At 37.3% G+C, this 20928-nt stretch overlaps 1 protein-coding gene across 1 annotated transcript in view; it reads left to right on the top strand.

Moving 5' to 3' along the window:
- TRPC3 (transient receptor potential cation channel subfamily C member 3) overlaps window positions 1–20928 on the top strand; it is a 54102-nt gene that overhangs the window by 802 nt on the left and 32372 nt on the right. The window contains exons 2-4 of the mRNA XM_077770897.1: window positions 6582–6770; window positions 16150–16314; window positions 19244–19460. Of these exons, the coding sequence (XP_077627023.1) occupies window positions 6582–6770; window positions 16150–16314; window positions 19244–19460 (571 nt within the window). The remainder of the gene's footprint in view (window positions 1–6581; window positions 6771–16149; window positions 16315–19243; window positions 19461–20928) is intronic.

Raw genomic sequence — 20928 nt, 5'->3', positions numbered from 1 at the left:
GCTCATCCACTTCCTGGTTGCTGCCACATGCCTTCCATAGTTTGCTTCCATTTGGGAATGTCATTCAGAAATGACCCGGTGATTTCCACCTCTAAGCATGGTGTTGTGATAAATTCGCTTTGTGGATAGGTATATATTGGATCTGTGAGCTGTGGTTGTGGTGCTGTTCTGTGTGGATGAGCATTAAGTGGAACGCAAGACTCTTCCCTTTGTTTAAAGGAGGAATTTGGTGTTACTTTTTCCCTCCCAAATTCTTCCTCTTTTGTAGTTAGTGGTATGGTGCCACACAACACCAATGTGATATTAGTTTTGCATTCACTGTTTATTGGCCCAAACATCGTATATCCTATTAGGTAGATAGGCAGAAGACTAATATGAAATATGATTAAAATCATTTTATTAATATGACAAACATGCCTCTCCCTGAAATCCACAAATGTATATTCAGAGTGGTGAGTCATAGACCTCAGGTCAACCCAGAAATACAAGGATAGCAAAGTGTTTTGCATTAGTGGATTTTTTTTTTTAATGAATGAGCCTTTTTTCTGAATATTATTTCCATGTAAGTGGTATTTTTTTTAAAATTATATATTAATGATAGAACATTTTATTCAATTACTACACTCTCCTATGGGTTTTGGATGGTTCTACCTACTAAATCTGGGGCAAAAGGAGATTTCATGGTTCTGGTGAAAGCCTGTTTTTCGTCAGGTTCTTGTCTCCCGCTGTCCACCTAAGAAGATTATTGTAGACATCAATTCCTTAAATTATTTTCTGGATGCTGAGTTAATCTTCTTTTTAGTGTTGTGGTGTCAGATCACAGAAAGAGTGATTATTCTTTTAGAGCTTATGACAGTTTTTCATACTTAGGTGAGATTTACACAGATGTATCTAGCAACATAATTCAGGTTAAGCGGTTTGCAAGAAAATGATTTAGAACAAAGAAATGAGCTATTAAGCTATGAATAGACATGGAGGAACCTTAAATGCATATTACTAAGTGAAAGAAGCCAATCTGAAAAGGCTACATACTATATGATTCCAACATTCTGGTGAAGACAAAACTGTGGAGACGGTAACAAGATCAGTGTGGTTAGGGGTTAGTGGGGAGGAGAAATAAATAAGTGGAGCACAGAGGATTTATAGGGCCGTGAAAATACTCTGTATAATGTGGAGTGTCATGTAGTGACAGTTACAGGCCATTATACATTTATCCAAACCGATAGCATGTACAACTCCAAAAGAGAACCCTAATGTGAACTTGGACTTTGGATGATTATGATGTGTCCAGGAAGATCCATCAGTTATAAGACATGTACCGCTTTGGTGAGAGATGTTGATAATGTGCGAGGCTGTGCATGTTTTGGGGCAGAGCACATATGGGAACTCTCTGTATCCATGTACCTTCCTCCTAGTTTTATTGTGCACCTAAAAAAATTGTGCTCTAAAAAAATGGTCATTTAAAAAAAAAAACTGTTAAAAAATGGTAGGAAAGTTTTGCCTGTTTTTTTCCTTTTCCATACACAACAAATTACCTAGTCATCAACCCTCAACTTGTCCTGGTAGAGATCTGGACTTAGTAAAATTTTGTTATTCCATTAAAAATTTTTCTGATATAAAAGCTAAACGTGTTTCTTGTAAAAATTTTGGGAAATGTGGAAAAATACAAGGGAGAAAATATCACCTTATATTTACTTTCTTTGAAGAGATTCATTATGTGGTATTTGAAAAGATGTATTTCCTTGGACTGAGAGAAAATTGAAAACTTCGAATTCTGTTTAGAGAAAGTAGAAAAACATTGAGGTAAAATAATTCTAAATATCACTATTTTGACATAGTAATAAAAAATATAATTCTAAATTAATTAGCCACTATTTCAAATCTCATTCAAACCTTTTTTCATTTTGCTTGATATATATTGAAAATCTGTAAAAGAGATTCAACAAAAGGAATTTTTTTCTAATGTTATGCTTTAATAATTTATAAAAGAGGGTAATGTTTGCAATACTGCCCAGAGAAGTCCTTTCCATGAAGCAATAGTTAAAAAATTTGTTCAGTTTTCCCTCAAGCTGGCTAAGTCTGTATTGATGATACTTCTAATCTCCTTTACCCTGACTTAAAGAGTCACCTCTGATAACCTTTCAAATGTGGCAAAATATTACAAGAGAAAAGAGGAAAAATACTACTGAGTTAAAGAGGACATCCATAAAGCTGCCAACTATCTAAGGATCTGCAAAAATCATCTGAGTCTCACAGTTCCTTTTTCTGATCTATACAGAAAGCACTCATGTAGCATAACCCTCTCCGAGCCAGAAGATAGACAGTTCCTCAGAACTTACAGTTTCTAAGGACAAGTCTTCCTCCCCTGAATAAAGGTTGTTTTTCTTCCCTGTTCCTGCCTGTGCTTGTTATTCCTTTAGTACCTGCCTTCCTTTCATCTCTGTGCCCTCTCATCTCACGCTTGTGTCTATCAGTCAGGTATTTAGACAGACAGAGAAAATAGTGCTTTCATGGCACTGACCCAGAGACTCTGAGCTCGGAAAGGGCAGTGGAAGTGAAGCTCATTTCTGAGGCAAACAGGTAACCTAATTTGCCCTATTCCTCATGTTCACTGTGTTCTTTTCATAGAGAAAGAGTTCAAAATATGAGATCAAATACTAGCCTGTAAATGAGAAAATAATGTGTTCCCTAGTGAAAAAGAGTTTTTTTTTCTTTTTAGACACCTGTACCTATTTTATCTTATCAATGGCCTATAAGATCTAGCACCTCACCCCTCAAATTGCCAGCACCTAGGTGCATCCGAGAAGCCAGTGTACAATTCCCAAAGTTCCTTGAAGAATACAGGAGGCATGGTGATGAAAACATATGAAGGTCATTACCCCCAAGAGGTTGAAAATTCTAGGATATAGATTTAGATAAATTAATGGAGGACGGCTTGGTGACAGGTTATTAAGGAAATAGTTTGGATGTGCAAATGATGTCTGAAGCTATTCTGAGCAACAGAATATTGGACAGAATGGACTTTTGGTCTAATCCTCCAAATGTCAGTGGCAAGGAAGCCAGTCATTTATTAAGCTGTGAGAATGCAAAGTGAAATTTCTTAATTCTGAGTCAATAATACACTTTATTTTGTTTGGTAAAAAAGAACAGGGCATTTGCCTTACCTGTGCCTCAGTTTTCCTCTCTTTAAATTAGAAAAGCGATTTTAGTTTACATCATAGTAGGGCTGTGAGAAAGAGGTAAATAAATATAATCCAAAAGCACAACTGCATTTTATAAAGCAGGAATATACTCTAGGAGTCAGCTGGCTGTACAGACCTCTTATTTTACAAATGAGAAAACAGGCGATAGCCAAGGTCCCATCTGCTAAGCCTAGATTTAGGTTTCTTGAGTCCCATACCTAGATATTCTATCTAACATGCTGTACCTGATAACATTGAGGTATTTTTATAATACTTCACATGTACCAAGCATGCTGTAAGCAATTATTCCCCCTAATAGAATATTATATAGACTTATTCTAAGTTAATCCCACAGGATCATACAGCTAGTAAAAGCTGTATACAGCTTAGTGGAAGCAGTGTTTAAACCCAGGAAATCTGGCTTCAGATTTATGCTTTTAACCACTGTACTAGCCTGCTCATTTTGTTAATAGGGAAAGGATCTGACAGAACCAAGCCTGCTTAGAGTTGAATTTCAATTTTTCTTTTACTTCAGAAAAATTTTTAAGGTTTATTCATTTTTCAGAGACAGAGCCTGAGGTGAGTAGGGGCAGAGAGAGAGGGAGACACAGAATCTGAAGCAGGCGACAGGCTCTGAGCTGTCAGCACAAAGTCCAATGCCAGGCTCAAACCCACGGACTGTGAGATCATGACCTGAGCTGAAGTTGGATGCTTAACTGACTGAGCCACCCAGGTGCCCCTCAATTTTTCTTTTAAAGATAAAAAGGGGTTGAAATGATGATGAAACCACAAACATTAAAAAAATGTGCTGAAATCTGTAGATAGGCTGCCATAGGTAGGACCAAGCATCAGTGTTTTTCTCCTAGCTTGAACAGGTCTTCAGGGTTTTGAGTTCCTGCTCTGTAAATAAGGTAGCAGGTCCATCTGGTAACTTTGTGGAGAGCTACAGTATTGGAAGAGTAGCATGATGAAGAGAATTAAGCAAAACCAAAAAAATTACTAGAAAACGTAGACCAGACAAGTGGTCTGAGTTGTGAAGGGACATGAGGCAGGACCTCATGGTAGAACTAAAATAGTCACCTCGTGGTACAGCACAGAGGTGATAGTTGATAGTTCCTTTTGCAACTGAGAAAAGCTGTCTTTAGCTAGAACTTTCCAACCTTCCCTGGGAGCTCCACATTTATTGATACAGTGGTATCCCATGACCACAATAAAAGAAATTCCCAGTATATCCAGCTGTGATTATTTTCTGCACTTGGGCTTCGTCCAGCAGGAAATGTTTACATTGTTAGGAAGACAAAGTCTTGTTTTTGCAACTTGTATGATTACCAGTTTTTGTTTCTTGACTGCTGTTTCAGTGGATGTGAACAAACCACACAGTGGTTTCTTTAAGATGAAACATTTATAGGTTATGATTTAAAAGAAATTTTTTTTAACGTTTATTTTTGAGAGAGAGATGGAGACAGAGGATCCCAAGTGGGCTCTGCGCTGACAGAGAGCTATGCGGGGCTCAGACCCACAACGTGTGAGTTAGAACTGAGAGCATGACCTGAGCCAAAGTCAGACACTTAACCGACTGAGCCACACAGGCACCCCAGATTATGATTTTTAAAAACGATGAGTTTTATTTAGGTATTACTGCAGAAGCAGTTACTAAGTTTCTTCAAGCATTGAAATAGTCTCTCTTTTTTCTGATCAGTGAAGAAGTGGTCATCCAATATTGCTCCAAATCTTATAGAACAGTTTGAACTGAAGAGTAACATGAGGAAATTTCATCTAAAAAAATTGTGTTAAAAGGGAAGCTTTATATGGAAACAGACATGGATTTAATACTTCTTCTGAGTCCTATAATAAAATATTTCATTAGTCTTTCAGGAATGGAAGTCAGATGGATATTTAACTGACACTCTGCATAGAAACCAGAGACTGAACATTTTATTAATTTTATCAGTTGCATGGTACCAACTTGAATGGAAAACAAAGACTGAAGTTTTTATTCAATTTATTCTCTTATGAGGGGGAAAGGATTAACTGTAACTGTTCCTTATCTGAATTTCTGATATCTGAAATGGAAATTATTATAGTCTGTGTAGCCTTTAAATAGTCTCTCTTCTTTATTTTAGTTGATGTGATTTTTGCCCATGAAATCAATTGTGTATTTAAGGGAAAAAAATTCAAATTCTTCATGTCTTTTTTTAAAAGTAGGATTTTTGGAAGCCTAGAAATACTGCTATGCTAAGATTACTTAGTTATTAGATATGTACAGTATCTCAGAACATACTGAATTGAGGAATTCTGTTTTCCTCAAATGTGCCAAATTAAATTATCATCTGGTTAACTTTCTTAATGAGCTAAGATTTAGTGAAAGCCAAAGAAGTGGAATTTGGGTTTCTGAAAGTAAGATGCTTTCCCAAGAGATGGTCATTGATACCTTGACTGGAACCAAGAGGCTAGAAAGAGAACTCCATTCAGAAGGTAGCAGGCAATGCTGCCAATTGACTTCCTCATACCAGTCCACGGCACTATATAAATATGCTAACGAAATTAAAGATTCACAGATTATTTTTAGCAAGGTGTTAGTTCCAGTGGCCTGGAAATTTTCTCTCAAGTATTGATATTCTGCAACCCTTGAGAATTCAATTACATTTAATCAGAGATTTCTCTCCTTCCAGTTCTTCAGGACATGATAATGTGCCCTCCAGACAAAGAAGGAAAAATACCTCCTCTCTAGGGTGGCGCCTGTCCATCTCTTTACATTCACTATAAACCAGTTGTTCTCAAAAATAAATGTGTATCAGAAACACCTGGAGAGCATGTTTACATATATTGCTGAACCCTTTCTTCAGTTTCTAAATAGGAACATCTGAGATGGGGTCTGAGACCTGACATTTCTCATACAATGTCCAGGTGCTCTTGCTGCTGCTGTTTGAGGATTACACTTTGAGAAGCTATGTCTGCAGCAAGGCAGGGACAGTATAAACTGAACAAATAATTTTCACATATAGTCCATCTTCTATGTCAGATTGCCACCTTAGGAAATTTACCATTTAAATAAATTTTAATTACAGAAATGGTTTTGTTTTGACTTTAAGGAAACTACTGTGTAAGAGAGTTAGAACTCTTTTTGATCCTTTGGTCTGTCAGCATTTGCATTTAGCCAATATCTCTTAATACAAGCCAGTGACTAACGTGCATACCATTCTCAAGCTGTCTGATATGGTTGGGCGGGTTGCAGAAGGTACCAGCTAAGAGGGCAAGTGGGAGCAAATCGGGCCTGTTTCTAACTCAGCAATTCTACCCAGAAGAAGGGAACTTTTTTGTAATTCGCAAAAACTCTACATACTTTTCATTGAATTAAAACAAAGTCTTTGAATTAAACTTTAAACCTCTCGTTCTTAGAATGACTACCGGAAGCTCTCCATGCAGTGTAAAGACTTTGTAGTGGGTGTGCTGGATCTTTGCCGAGACTCAGAAGAGGTAGAAGCCATTCTGAATGGAGATCTGGAATCAGCAGAGCCTCTAGAGGTACACAGGCATAAAGCTTCACTGAGTCGTGTGAAACTTGCTATTAAGTATGAAGTCAAAAAGGTGAGTGGCCCACTTTTATCCAGCACCATATGAACTATGCCATAATCCCAGGAAAAGTTTTTAAATAATAAAAATAGATGTTATTGATAGATTTTTTTCTTCGTGAAAGAAATTAAGTGAAATATGGTAAAGTTGTGAGTCAGATATCTAGCTTCTGTGATCCTTTCCACATTTTGTCTGCTGTAAGACCTTGGATGAGTCATAAACCTTTTTTTTTTTTTACTTTTTATTTATTTATTACAAATACTTTATTGTCAAGATGGTTTCCATATAACACCTGGTGCTCATCACCACAAGTGTCCTCCTCCATGCCCATCTCCCCCTCTCCCCCCCACACCCATCAGTCTTCAGTTTGTTCTCAGCATTCAAGAGTCTCTCATGGTTTGCCTCTCTCCCTCTCCCCCACCATTTCCCCCCTTCTTCTCCCCCATGGTCCTCCGTTAAGTTCCTCCTAATCCTCCTATACGTGCAAACATATGGTATTTGTCCTTCGAGTCATAAACCTTCTTTAAACTTTAATTTCCTTCTATAAAAGGAGGATAATACCTCTTATCTCTCAGGGTTGTGTTGTGATTTCAGTGGATTAAAATATGCAAAAGAACTTTGTAAACTGTTCATCGTAATGCAATTAAAAGCAATAAAATGCTACTTGTATACATTTTTGTAAGGCACTGTTACATACACCGTCATGCTAATTCTTGTGACAAGCCTATATTATCCATTTCACCTATAAAATAGGTAAAATAGATGATGAGATTTCTGTTCTACAAGAAAACTGAGGTTCGTCAAGCTTAAATGTTATGTCTAAGGTCACACAGCTGTGGATACCAAAAACAAAATTTATGATTACTTTTTTACTCTGGTTATTGCAGATAAACTTAAGTGTATGTATTTGCTCCATATATGGGGCTCTTTTTTTTTTAATGTTTTATTTTTAAGAGAGAGATAGAGACAGCATGAGCAAGGGAGGGTCAGGGAGATAGGGAGACACAGAATCTGAAGACAGGCTCCAGGCTCTGAGCTGTCAGCACAGAACCCGACACAGGGCTTGAACCCACGAACCGTGAGATCATGCCCTGAGTCTAAGTTGGATGCTTAACCGACTGAGCCACCCAGGCACCCCATATATGGGGCTCTTAAATCATGAAAATTGTAGTTATGATATTTACTACAATAAAAATCTCAGGTATCTAGAATCTAACAGCTTTTATATGTTAGCTAACTAGTATTTTGTTTTTTGTACTTTAAAGGAAACTGATAAATCACCAAGAAGTAAGTTGTTATCAGGAATAGATCTGGTTTTATTAACTGGTTAATCAATGTATTGCTGAATCTTCTCTCCTCCATACATGGTGCTTAAGAGGGCACGCCTTGGGGCCAATTTGCAGGGGTTCAAGTGCTAAGTTAACCACGTGTTTGTTCTCTGTGTGACCACGGGTTTGTCATCCAACCAGGCCAAAGCTTGGTCTTCTTGTTAGTGACTTAGAGCCCACAATAGCAACTATGTTTTCAGCTGTTTCACGATTACAAGAGCTAACGTACATAATTAGTACAGGTGTAGTACATGGTGATTGTTCAACATGTATGAGCTAGTAACATTTCTACATTATGAAAATTCATTATCAGAATGATGACTCTTAAGCAAGTTCAGCTTTTAGTTGTCAAACACCGATTTCATGTTCACTGTGTCGGTTCTAGTCCACAGTAGCAGACTATCGCCTATTTAGGCAGAAAGGAATTTGGTAAGGGATAGAAGGAGACTCCCAGAATCACGAGGAGATGTGGAAGAACAAGCTTATATAAGCTGTGCTTCTCGAAACCGTACTCAGAACCAGGCCCAGAACTGAGGCCCGTACATATCGCCTCTGACCCAGGGAACCTAGGCACGTACTGGCACCCTAGCAGCAAGCGAGCACGAGGGGATCTGTCTCTTTCCTTTCCCTCTTTGTGTGCGTGCATGTGCACGCACACAAATTCTATAAGGTGGAGAACTTCCACATCTAGTGTTCACAAGGGTTTAGCCAGTTGTTAATCACAGATCTCTCTTCAACTTAAAAAGATAGGAAGTGTGAAGATTCTTAGTAAATACTGAGGTAAAATAACTTTTCAAGGAATTATCAAAGTAAATCGGCTCAACTGCCCTCCTCCTAGAGCACTTTTTTTTAATTTCAGTTTTAATTTTTAATTCCAGTTAGTTAACATACAGTGTTATATTAGCTTCAGGTGTATAATTTAGGAATTCAGCACTTAACGTACACACCTGCTACACATCATGAGGCGTGCCCTCCTTAATCCCCATCATCTATTTAACTCCCTCCTCCCCCCATCAGTTGGTGATCATCAGTTCTCTTTAGTTAAGAGTCTATTTCTTGATTTGCCTCTCTCTACCTTTTTCCCTTTGCTTGCTTTGTCTCTTAAATTCCACATATGAATGAAATCATTTAGTATTTGTCTTTCTCCAGAGCATTCTTGCTAGTTGAGGTTTTGCTATATTGAAGGAAAAAAGATAATATTGAATATGATTAATATTTAAACCATTTTTAGAAAACTGCCTGGACATTTATTCACAGATCGTGCAATACACATCTCGTTTTTTAGCATCTGAGAGGAGGCAATTGATTTCAGTTGTCACTGGTTCTTTATCATTGCTTTGAAAGCATCATATTAGCAGAGACAGCTCATCTATAGATGGGCTTCTGTGAACCAAACTGTCTTCAGACAGTGACTGTCTCGCTGGCATGTTAATTTTAAATAAATTGATGTATAGCTTATAATGTATGAGGTGTCATTAATAATAAATTGGCTATCAGTCAGCTATTGCCAGGAAACAACAAAAAGTGTATTTGAAACTGAAAGGATTTTTAAGGCTTTGCAGGTATTTCTGGGTTTGTTTGTTTTATGCTAAGGGAGTATTGGTTCAAGTCTTTGATTTGGAAGCTTCACTCAATTAATGTAGATAAAATCTTTATTCTAGAATGCTCAAAAAAGCCCCATCTCCCCTTTCTTTTTCTCTCTCCAAGAATTCTTTCATTCTTCACTCCATTTAACATGTGCCTCCATTTAGCAAAGAGAAAAGATGTCCCATCCCTGATGGTGCTTCCTTTTTCCTTCATCTCATTTCTATTACCTAAGTAAAACCACTGCTTAGGTTACAATGATGTGTGAACCCCACCCACTGTGACACTGAAGTAGTCTACAGCTACATGCAAGGCACTGGGATTTCAAAATATATGTTATGGAATTTTTTCTCTTGATAACATAATAAACTTATATTTAGTCAAATCAGTTCACAATTCCACCAAGAAAACTAGTTTTATGTAACAGCTGTTTCCCATAAGAGACTCAGAAAGTCTCTTCTGCTACATGTCCAAGATCTACTCCCAGCTCTGGGTTTGGGACTACTGGCTTCTGTCTGGCCTCATAGTTCCCAGACCACAGGTCTTCCCTGGGAATCACACCACGAGTTCTACCCAGACCTTACAGATTTCAATGGCAGTTAGTCAAGAAAGTGAAAATATAGAAGACTTAAATAGGTGAGATCTGAATATGAATTTAATATTTATGGGAGAAAGAACTTTCTAATATGAAAACAGTAGAAGAAATAACGAAGGAAAGGTGTAAGTAATTTAACCACATGCAACTTAAAACCCCTGTACATAGAAAGATCCTAAAAAAGAGCAAAGTGAGAAAGGTATAATTTCTCAATTCTGACTTATAAAGGATTGATTTTCTTAATAGACAGAGCTCAAACAAATGTTTAAGAAAAATTTCTAGAGCCATGTAGAAAAATAAGCAAAGGGCTTGAATAGGCAATTAACAGAAAAGTTAAATGGATAACAAACCTATTTAAAAATTTTAAATCCTCTAGTAATAAAATAAATGCATCCTAATATACAAATACCATTTCTCTTTCTCAAATTATTAAATAATAGAAAATTCATACTCTCAATGCTGTTGGTGAAATGGGCAATCTTATGCTACTAGTGGGAACAAATAATGTGTTCTATCTCAGGGAATTGATGTTGTAGATCATTCATCTCAATCATTTATGAGGAGTCTCTAAGGTAAATAATAAAACTGGAAAGATAGTAAATGTTATTACTGTTTGTAGAGCTACTCAACAAAAGAGAATGGAATAGATCAAAAGAGGAAATTTGATTTTTTAAATGAGTACAAGAAGATTAACTTTTAGGCAAAAATGTTATTTTCCAGTTTTAATAATAGATTATTTACCCTTCCCAAAAATCTCTGAGTTTTTTTTTTTTATGTTTTAATTTATTTTTGTGACAGAGAAACAGCATGAGTTGGGGAGAGGCAGAGAGAGAGGTACACACAGAATCTGAAGCAGGCTGCCGGCTCTGAGCTAGCACAGACTCCTCCTACGCAGGGCTTGAACCCATGAACTGAGAGATCATGACCTGAGCCAAAGCTGGAAACTCAATCCACTGAGCCACCCAGGCGGCCCCCCAAGAAGCTCTGAGTTTTAATTCTGTCTTTACTTCCGTCTTCTCTACAACTTGAGGATGAACATCAATCTTTTCCCCCAATAGAAATAACGAGAACTTTACCGCTTCTAGTAAGCTATTCTAAGAAAGTCCTTGACAAAGATAAAAGATACTAGAAGTTGATAGACCATCAATCTGGAAAACTGTACTGTTGAGAAGAGAATTTCCTGAGTTCTTCTTTGCTCTCTTATTTTCTCCACTGTGGGACCAGATTTAACTATAGAAATATCACCTAGAAAAAAGACATGCAGGGACACCTGGGTGGCTCAGTCAGTTGAGTGTCTGACTTCAGCTCAGGTCATGATCTCCCAGTTCACGAGGTTGAGCCCCACATTGGACTCTGCTATCAGTGTGGAGCTCACTTCAGATCCTCTGTCCCTTTGACTCTCTACCCCTCCCCTACTTGTGCATGTGCTCTCTTTCTCCCTCTCAAAAACATTTAAAAAAAGAGACATGCAGGAACATATACACATAAAATTATCCACTGTGAATGAGGAAAGTGTGGTTTCCCTAATTCCAAACATTGAACAATGGATGAGAATGATAAATACACTGCAGAGACCTCTGGCGTGGTGCACGTGCTGGCCAGCCAGTCCTGAGTCCTATTCTGTGCAGCCTCTTGGCCAGGTCTGTGCCCTGCACCAAGAAAGAATAGAAAATCTTGCACTCAGTGACTTTGAAATCCAGAAAACTTATACGCTGTAAGTTTTCAGTTTATATTTCACAACTGAAAAAACTTTAAAAAGAAGTTGAATCATGTAGCTTTTATTCACCGCAGCATTTTAAATTGTATAAACTGTGCCTTCAACAATGTCATTAAAAACAAAAACAGAGTGTTCCTAACATGTTTTTTTACAACAATATTTCCATGAAGTTAGTTCTTGTAAAAGCTGATTTGATAATAAGACAGTATAACATGATTTTTTTTAAGCTGAAAATTATCTCTTTGTTTTTCATTAACCTACCCTGATTAGTGTTTCAATTTACAATCTGTTAGTCATTTGGCAGGGGGAAAAAACATGTTTGTTCTCAATGCTACAGTAGTTTTGTTCCATTGAAAGATTGAGATTTTCTTATGTGTCAAGCATTTTCTCTTTAAATCAGAAAACCTCAAATAAAGGCATTATTTTTGTAATGATTTCAATTTGCTGGTCCACTGAAGTTAGGAAATAACATACAAATTTTATCCAACTGGCTATAACTGGTGTGACAGCACAGGAGATTTTTTTAGGAGGTAAACAATTTCAAGAGATAAAGGTCACTGCCCTGTTTTGAAGTCATTGAAAAGAGCAAAACTCATCTTCTAGAGGGATTAACTCTTTTGCCCTCACTTGTTACTATTGATTTTATTATTTTTTAAAAAATGTTCCTTGTATATTTACATTAGGATTTTAAATTATTAGAGGAAAATATCTATTTGTGTTTTCTTCTTGTGAATTGAAGGAATTCACAAGGAATTGAAAGGAATGAACAGATACCATATGCTGGTGTATTACTATCTCAATTAAGAAGAGAGTAGAATTAATAATATAGGAAATATACCTTTTTAAGAAAATTTTTTTTTACATTTATTTATTACTGAGAGACAGAGACAGACAGAGCACAAATGGGAGAGGGGCAGAGTAGAGGAGACACAGAATCCAAAGCAGGCTCCAGGTTCTGAGCAAGCTATCAGCACAGAGCCCGACGCGGGGCCAGAACCCACAAACCGTGAGATCATGACCTGAGCTGAAGTTGGGCACTCAACCAACTGAGCCACCCAGGTGCCCCAGAAATATACCTAAGCTGAATTTTAAAGTGTGACAAGTAAAATGCACAGTTATGGCTAATATTTAATATATATTAAGGTTTTGCACTGTATTATACAATTCACAATGTGTCAGATATTGATCATTATATAATGCCATATGGAAATGATTGATTTCCGCTAAGTCTTTCAGGGCTGTATAACCCTTATACAGTGTAATTCATGCCATAAAGCACATCTTCAAATTTGAAGATTAACTGGAGGAGGAGGAGGAGCAAAAAGAGGAAGCCATATTGCAACATTAATATTTCTGTTTTAACCTCCTCAAGAGGTTAAAACCTAAGAAAGAAAGGCTGGACACTCAAAAGGGAAATTTGTCCATCAATTTTACATGGACACATGCCCATCTGTCTCTTAATTTCATAGAGATTTTCTGTCCCTCTGAAAGCCTTGGTCTCAAATTACATGTTGATAATCTGATCTGATGACATCATCTATTCCACTGTACATTTCTCTGAATGCACCACTTCCCATCCTAAGCTAAGCCTAGCTGGAGTCACAGGACTGCTTTTTATTTGCATCTGTCCAAAGTCTCACAAATGCAAACCCTCCAAACAGACCCTCCAACATTCAAATTAGTACTGCTTTAAATATTGATTATTTATCTTGGCAAACATAAGGAGTCTGTCTCCATTTTCCCCCCACATTTATGGAAAGCTTATTATATGCCGTAGAACAGGAACCCCTAATCACTTAATGCACACTGATGCTTCCGTTTTCACCTTCTTCTACCAAATGCCTAATGCAGTGCCTGGTTCATAGGAAGAGCTTACAACATTTTGAAGAGTGAATGAATAAATTAATGAATAAATGAAGGAACAATACAGACATTTAGGAACTCAGAGAAGACAAGGATTTAACACAGAAGGAGTAAAGCAGGAAGAAAATGATCCAGTAGAGTACAGGGGCAAAAGTGGAAGTTTGGCAAAGTTCTCAACAAGAATCCTAGAAAGTTGTCACAAAGATCCCAGGGCTTTCAGCCTTTGATCATATTTATCATGAGTTCAAATAATGACTGTATTGATCAAAAATCAGAACGTTGAAAGAGTAACAGAATCTTGAGTCTGGAAAGGAGATCTAATATAGACTTAGCAGCTAGCAATGACCAGTGAGCTTTAGGACCTGGGACTTTTAAAATTGAATTGAAAGCAACTTCTAAGATAAAGCATGCTTTTTTAGGGGCGCCTGGGTGGCTCAGTTGGTTAAGCATCCAACTTCAGCTCAGGTCATGATCTCACGGTTGGTGGGTTCGAGCCCCGCGTCAGGCTCTGTGCTGATGGCTAGCTCAGAGCCTGGAGCCTGCTTCAGATTCTTTGTCTCCCTCTCTCTCTGACCCTCCCCTGCTCACACTGCCTCTCTCTCTCTCAGAAATAAATAAAAAGAAAACGTGCTTTTTTTATATTGAACTCATTAAGCTAGAAAAGATAGCATCCTCTTTATAGTACTTTAAATCATCCAAATCCAGTTTGTATTATTGAAATAAGTTCAGTCAAATACTTCAAATTTAATATTTGTAAACTCATCTTACCACTTTTGCCAGCGAGTATCAAGAGCCCCTGTGCCCAGTGGCTCAGCAGCCACGAGAATGACCATCAGCCGACTCCCCAGAGGGCAGATGCACATAGGGGCAAAAGTGGGGCTTTGGGGGAAATTGCGTTTCTACTGTCTATCCTGTGGGATGAGGTTTTATTTTTTTTTTAATTTTATTAATTTTTTTAAATTAGAGATGATGGGAAACTATATACCAGTAAGTAGAAACCCATTCATTTCCTTGTAGGTATGCTATTGATAATTAGCCAAATAACTTGAGGAATTGCCTAGAGTTGCTAAGAATCATTAGGATCATTCATTAGAACTTGATCAATGATGAATCCTTCACCCAGTAGGGACTGGAGCTGCCTTCTTTGCCTCTAAGAGCTTGTAAAAACATTTCATGAGTACTTCCTAACAGGTTCATTGTTATTGTTCTGTTTTTTAGAAGATAATGATACCTTGATTTTCATGTTGCTAAACACTCCTTAAAAATATATATATGTTGGCACTCATAGTTGATTAGTGAATGACCTTGAATAATTTCCAGGCTTGGGCAAAGTGCACGTGGCCATTCAAAGACAGGCATATCCAGCCACAAATGGGCTCCTATTAGGGTAGGGACCTTTTTACATGAGCATGACTACAAATACATTTTGCTACCCAAATAAGGACAGGGCTTTAGTGAAATTTCAGTCCATCAGAAGAGATACTGGCAGATGACAGCAAAATAAGAGGGCAAAATAGAAAAAATTGGCAGGGCTGAAGTAAGTATAATGTGCTCAGTTTTCCTGGTTAGAATTGTAGTTACAAAAGAACTGTTGGAGATAAATGTTTGTGTGTTTTGTTTTTGTTGTTTTTTGCTTTTTTTTTTTTTTTTTTTTTTTTTTTTTTTTTTTTTTTTGACCTGGAAAAGAGACAGCAACAAAGAGAGGACAGATTACTGAAATAGGAAGGAAGGGACATTTGCTGCCAGTGCCTGGAGGCAGTGTAAGTTTAAGTGTGAACCAAGCATAATTCTTTCAGGTTCATTGGCTTTTTGTGATCTTTGCAGGTTTGCAGTGGTAGTATCTACATATACATAGGGCATATCATCTGTATATTTTTCATACATAGCATTTTAGGAATTACTTATGAAACAACACATTTCTTTCTCTTTTTTTTAGCTATAATATACAATAAACCAATTCTTTTCCATTTTGAACTGAATGCAAGTAAGTTGGAAGACAGCAAAATGGGACACATTTCCACAAAGGAAAACATATATCACCCAGATTTTGGACAAGAATCTGTAAATTATGAAGAGTTCCAATCAGAAAGAAATGAGATTAAGGACCACATAACTTTTACGCTCGTTTCCACTTAAGTTCTATTAGTTCTGAAGCAATTTTGGAAAATGGGAGAAAAATATTACCAGAACCTTCTAGTGCCTATATTCTGGAAGAGTGTGCATTAATATCTTTAGAATTATGCATTCAGTAGTTGAAGTATCTCTAATGATAGTAACATACCTCTCCCCCTCTCTTTCTGCCCACAGTTTGTGGCTCACCCCAACTGCCAGCAGCAGCTCTTGACAATCTGGTATGAGAACCTCTCAGGCCTGCGGGAACAGACCATAGCTATCAAGTGTCTGGTTGTGCTGGTGGTGGCCCTGGGCCTTCCATTTCTTGCCATTGGCTACTGGATTGCACCTTGCAGCAGGGTACATGTTTTTCTACATCCATTTCCTCTGTGGTTGCTGTGCCGTGTGCTTTGGGGATGAAGAAGGAAAAGGCTTCCTATTTAACGCTCTTATCAATTTTACCCTGAATGTTAATGGACTCAGGAACACAAATTCTGCTATTTAATAACTGGATCAATTCAAATAAGGGATGAAAAAGGATTTGGTACTAGATCACATTTGAAGGCATATAATACTTAGGCTTAAGATAAAAATCCCAATGGTGGTCAAGAGGGAAAGCTGCTTGGGTGAAATAGCACTTTTGCTGATTCTATGGACAGCTTAATAAATCAAGAGAGTCAACTGAGTTGGCTTATGTTTAGGAGAACAGTCCTAATGCAATGGTGCCAAGAAACAGTTAACCTGAGAACTGGAAGGGCAACTCATTTGAACCTGTCAAGAGATCTGAGGCTGTATGTATCAAGCACAGTTGTGAACAGTGGTGTTTTTAAAGAATTCAAGAAAATGCATGACAGGTTCCCTATCCCAACCCCCGCTCTTTGTTCCTTCAGAAGATTCTTTTAAAAATGTAGAATCTGAGGGGCGCCTGGGTGGCTTAGTCGGTTAAGCGTCCGACTTTCGCTTAGGTCATGATCTCGCAGTTCATGGGTTCAAGCCCCACGTCGGGCTCTGTGCTGACTGCCAGCTCAGAGCCTGGAGACTGTTTCAGAGTCTGTGTCTCCCTCTCTCTCTGACCCTCCCCTGCTCACGCTGTCTCTGTCTCTCTCCTAGAAATAAATAAAAATATTTTTTAAAAAATGTAGAATCTGAGTTTGGGGGCTTTGGATTTTTTAGACTGTTTATCTGTTTAATTTTGCTTGAATCATTTGGTTCACTACCTTCATCCCTCTCTCAACTTGCCTGTGTAGACTCAATTTAATTGTGCTAAGAGATCCTCTGAACAAGGTATGGGAAGGAATACTAGTCATGCTCACAGAATCTGTATTGGGTTAATAAAGGACACCGCCAGGAAGAAGCAGCTGTTTTGAGATCCCTTAATCCTGTTTTTATATTCTGAGATCTGGTTTTGTTTAAATCAGAGGCAGTTTCAGGAAAAATGAATCAAGGCCACTTATAAATGATCCTGGAAATCCGTCATCTCTCTGGCTCCATAGTCTTCCTGGCAGAGCGAGTCCCGCTCTGCAGGCACATACACGTGTGAGTGTATTCATACTTCTCACCTCATTGTTGAGCCACCCATGCAATTTAAGGCAGAAAGTTTGTTGTTTTGATCAGGTTTGATGAGTTGACTACGTTCCTTTGGTCTGTATCGTGGGAAAGTACCTTATGATTCCTCAAACATAAACACTAAAGTCTAAAATCTGTAAGTGATAAGAGAGCATGCATTAAAGCAAAAATCATTTCCCACACAAACAATTTCCTTTTCTGAGGGAAACGAATATGAAAGTTCAGTTTTCCAAGTGTTTGCCTCTTAAGGCTGCTTAATCAATGAAAACATGGACATCCATTCCTTTTTTCTCTTCACTTACAAAAGTGCAGCTAATAGTATGGCGAACTCTGTGTCCAGCAGAGAAGGGAAAGGAGGGAATGGAGTTGTTTCTGGAGCCCACATTTATATGTGCCATATACCACCGAAAACAACATAACAAGAATTCCCCACATATATCCTAGTTTCACGATAGTCATGCTGCTTTATTTTCATGTTCTTTAAAGTTTTAAAAGATCAGCCTTTATGAGAAACAGATTTGGCAACTCTCAAGAAATCACTGTGTGCTACGGATGAGCTACCCCAAATGTGCCTCTCTGCAGCTGCAGAACAGCACAGCAATATGTAAATGTGGTGTTTATTTTTCTGTGTCTAATATGGACAATGTGACATTTGTCTGTCTGCATTCATGTTCAACTCCAGAAATGCTTCACATTCTTTGGTTATTTGTTGACATCAAATTAAGGTTCCGGACATATAAAAACATTTGTTTGAAGTTGCCGTCTCTTAATGTGAACCTTGGTACTGTTTTAAGGTCATAGGCTGAGTTTGAAAGTTGGTTCTGAGTGTGTAGACTTGAGAACTTATTTGATAAATCTAACAAATGTACCTATTTCTTGGGCTACAGAAGCCCTTGGGACAGGCAGACTGTTTTTCATTTCTACTAGAACATGGGCCTTTTAAGGACATTATATCACATGGGATTTCAAAGGAGTTACCTTAAAATAATTATGCTCTGAACTTTAGACATGCTTTTGTACTATTTATATGATTTTCCAAACTCAGGGCTGACTTAAGTTAACTTACTTAGAGGTTTTAATTATTGTATATCTCCTTCTTACTGAGGTAGTAATACATAAAATATTTACTTGATTCTAATATTGTCTGCCTTTTTTATATCATACAAAGTATAACTCAATTTCAGAAGATTTAGAAGTGAGAACTAAAATTTACTTCTGTGGTAGTAAGGTATTTAATCTTGAAAGGCCTTGTTATGTGCTATAAACACATCATAACGTCAACTATAATGAATGAGTCTCTAAATTCATAACATTTCAGTTGTAAAGCAATAAAGAATATGCACTACAAATTTGGAATTTCTTTTCCTAGACTCTCAAAACCTAGGCATTGATTGCATAATCTTTTGTGTAAAAATAAGAATAACCAGCATATGCCCCATGATTTTCAGAAATGCATTTGTGAATGCAGTATTACGCCCAAAGACAAATTGGATATTTAGAAACAATGAAGTCTGAAGACTTCTTAAATTATTCTTGGAGGAAGCATCCCCTAAAAGGAGTAATTTTCATAATGTATGGCTCTTCACAGACCGAAGCAGAATTTTGAGATTATTCTCATTTCATCTGTTTTTTTATACTGTATAATAATTTTCATAAGTAGAAGCCAAAATTTCCAAAGTAAAAGTTTTGCCTTCATCTTTTTTGTTTGTTTGTTGTACTACAGCTGGGGAAAATTCTGCGAAGCCCTTTTATGAAGTTTGTGGCACATGCTGCCTCTTTCATCATCTTCCTGGGCTTACTTGTGTTCAATGCCTCAGACAGATTCGAAGGCATCACCACGCTGCCAAACATCACTGTTATTGACTATCCCAAGCAGATCTTCAGGGTGAAAACCACCCAGTTCACTTGGACTGAGATGCTAATTATGGTCTGGGTTCTTGGTAAGCTTTCTATATGAAGTATTTTAATTTCTACCAAATATTGTGTCTATATAATGATTGCCCTTTTTTTAATGTCTATTTATTTTTGAGAGACAGAGTGCGAGCAGGGGAGGGGCAGAGAGAGAGAGGGAGACACTGAATCTGAAGCAGGCTCCAGGCTCTGAGCTGTTAGCACAGAGCCTGACACAGAGCTCGAGCTCACAAACCGTGAGATCATGAACTGAGCTGAAGTAAGACGCTTAACCAACTCAGCCATGCAGGTGCCCCGATTGCCTTTTTTATTAAAATGTTATTCTGCGTTATGTGGTGACAACATCCTCATTGTATGATAATCAGTAGAAGAAAATAAATGAATAATTTGGTAACTTGATAATACTAAAAGGTATCCCTTAACACTAAATAAAAAGTTTTTAGTAACGTGAACCTAATTATAAATACACCACATTTTTAACTTCAATTATTGAATAACTATAAATTTAAAAAATCTGACCCACTATGATGATCAGATATTTAATTGAAATACTTGTGAGATAACCCAGTGGCCATTAGCTGATGATTAAAAAACAGTTTTTGCTTTCATTTCAGAAGTCTTGTTTAGGAGAGTCTCCATTTTCAGAATGCTGTTACTTCACCTCACAAAAAACCTTTTTAAAAAATTTTTGTTAGTAAAGTATAGTTGGCATACAATGTTATATTAGTGTCACATGTACAACATAGTGAATTAACAAGTCTATATATTACTCAATGCTCAGCACAGTAAGCATAGTTACCGTACAGTGTTATTACAATATATTCTATGTGCTATATTTTTCATTTCCATGACTTATTTTATAACTAGAAGTTTGTACCTCTTAATGCTCTTTAGTTCTCTTCCCCCACTAATCTCCCCTCTGGCAGCCTCCACTCTGTATTCAAGAGCCTTTCTGTTGTTGTTATTCATATTGATTTTTTGATTCCACATGTAAGTAAAATCATATGGTATTTCTCTTTCACTGTCTTGTTCATTTCACTTAGTGTATACTCTCTATATCTGCGTTGTTACAAATCCAACATCTCATTTGTTTTTACCGGCCGAGTAATATTCCAGTGTTACAGACACACACACAGACATACACACAGACACATACACAGACACACACACACATACACACATCTTTATCCATTCATTGATCAGTGGACACTTAGGTTGCTTTTAAAACTTGGCTTACAATAATGCATTTTGAATAGCTATGTTAAAGTAAAAGCTTTAAGCAATGAGAGGGAAAAAAAGGAGGTTGCAACTAGTTTATTTATCTGAAACCACCTTTGTCTATTCTCTCTGTTTTATGCTGAGTGTTTTGGTATATTCCAAGTTCACGAATTAATAGGTTGGTTATTCCCCTTATTCATTCCTGTAGGCTCAACCTGGGTCAAATAGTTATTTTATAAATTTTAAGCTATTACATTTTTTTTATTCTATAATATCTCC

This window comes from Crocuta crocuta, unplaced genomic scaffold (assembly GCF_008692635.1).
Source record: "Crocuta crocuta isolate KB4526 unplaced genomic scaffold, BGI_CrCroc_1.0 scaffold331, whole genome shotgun sequence".
Lineage (NCBI taxonomy): Eukaryota > Metazoa > Chordata > Mammalia > Carnivora > Hyaenidae > Crocuta > Crocuta crocuta.
Note: the sequence above shows the minus strand (reverse complement) of the source record. Positions and strands in the feature narration are given on the sequence as shown.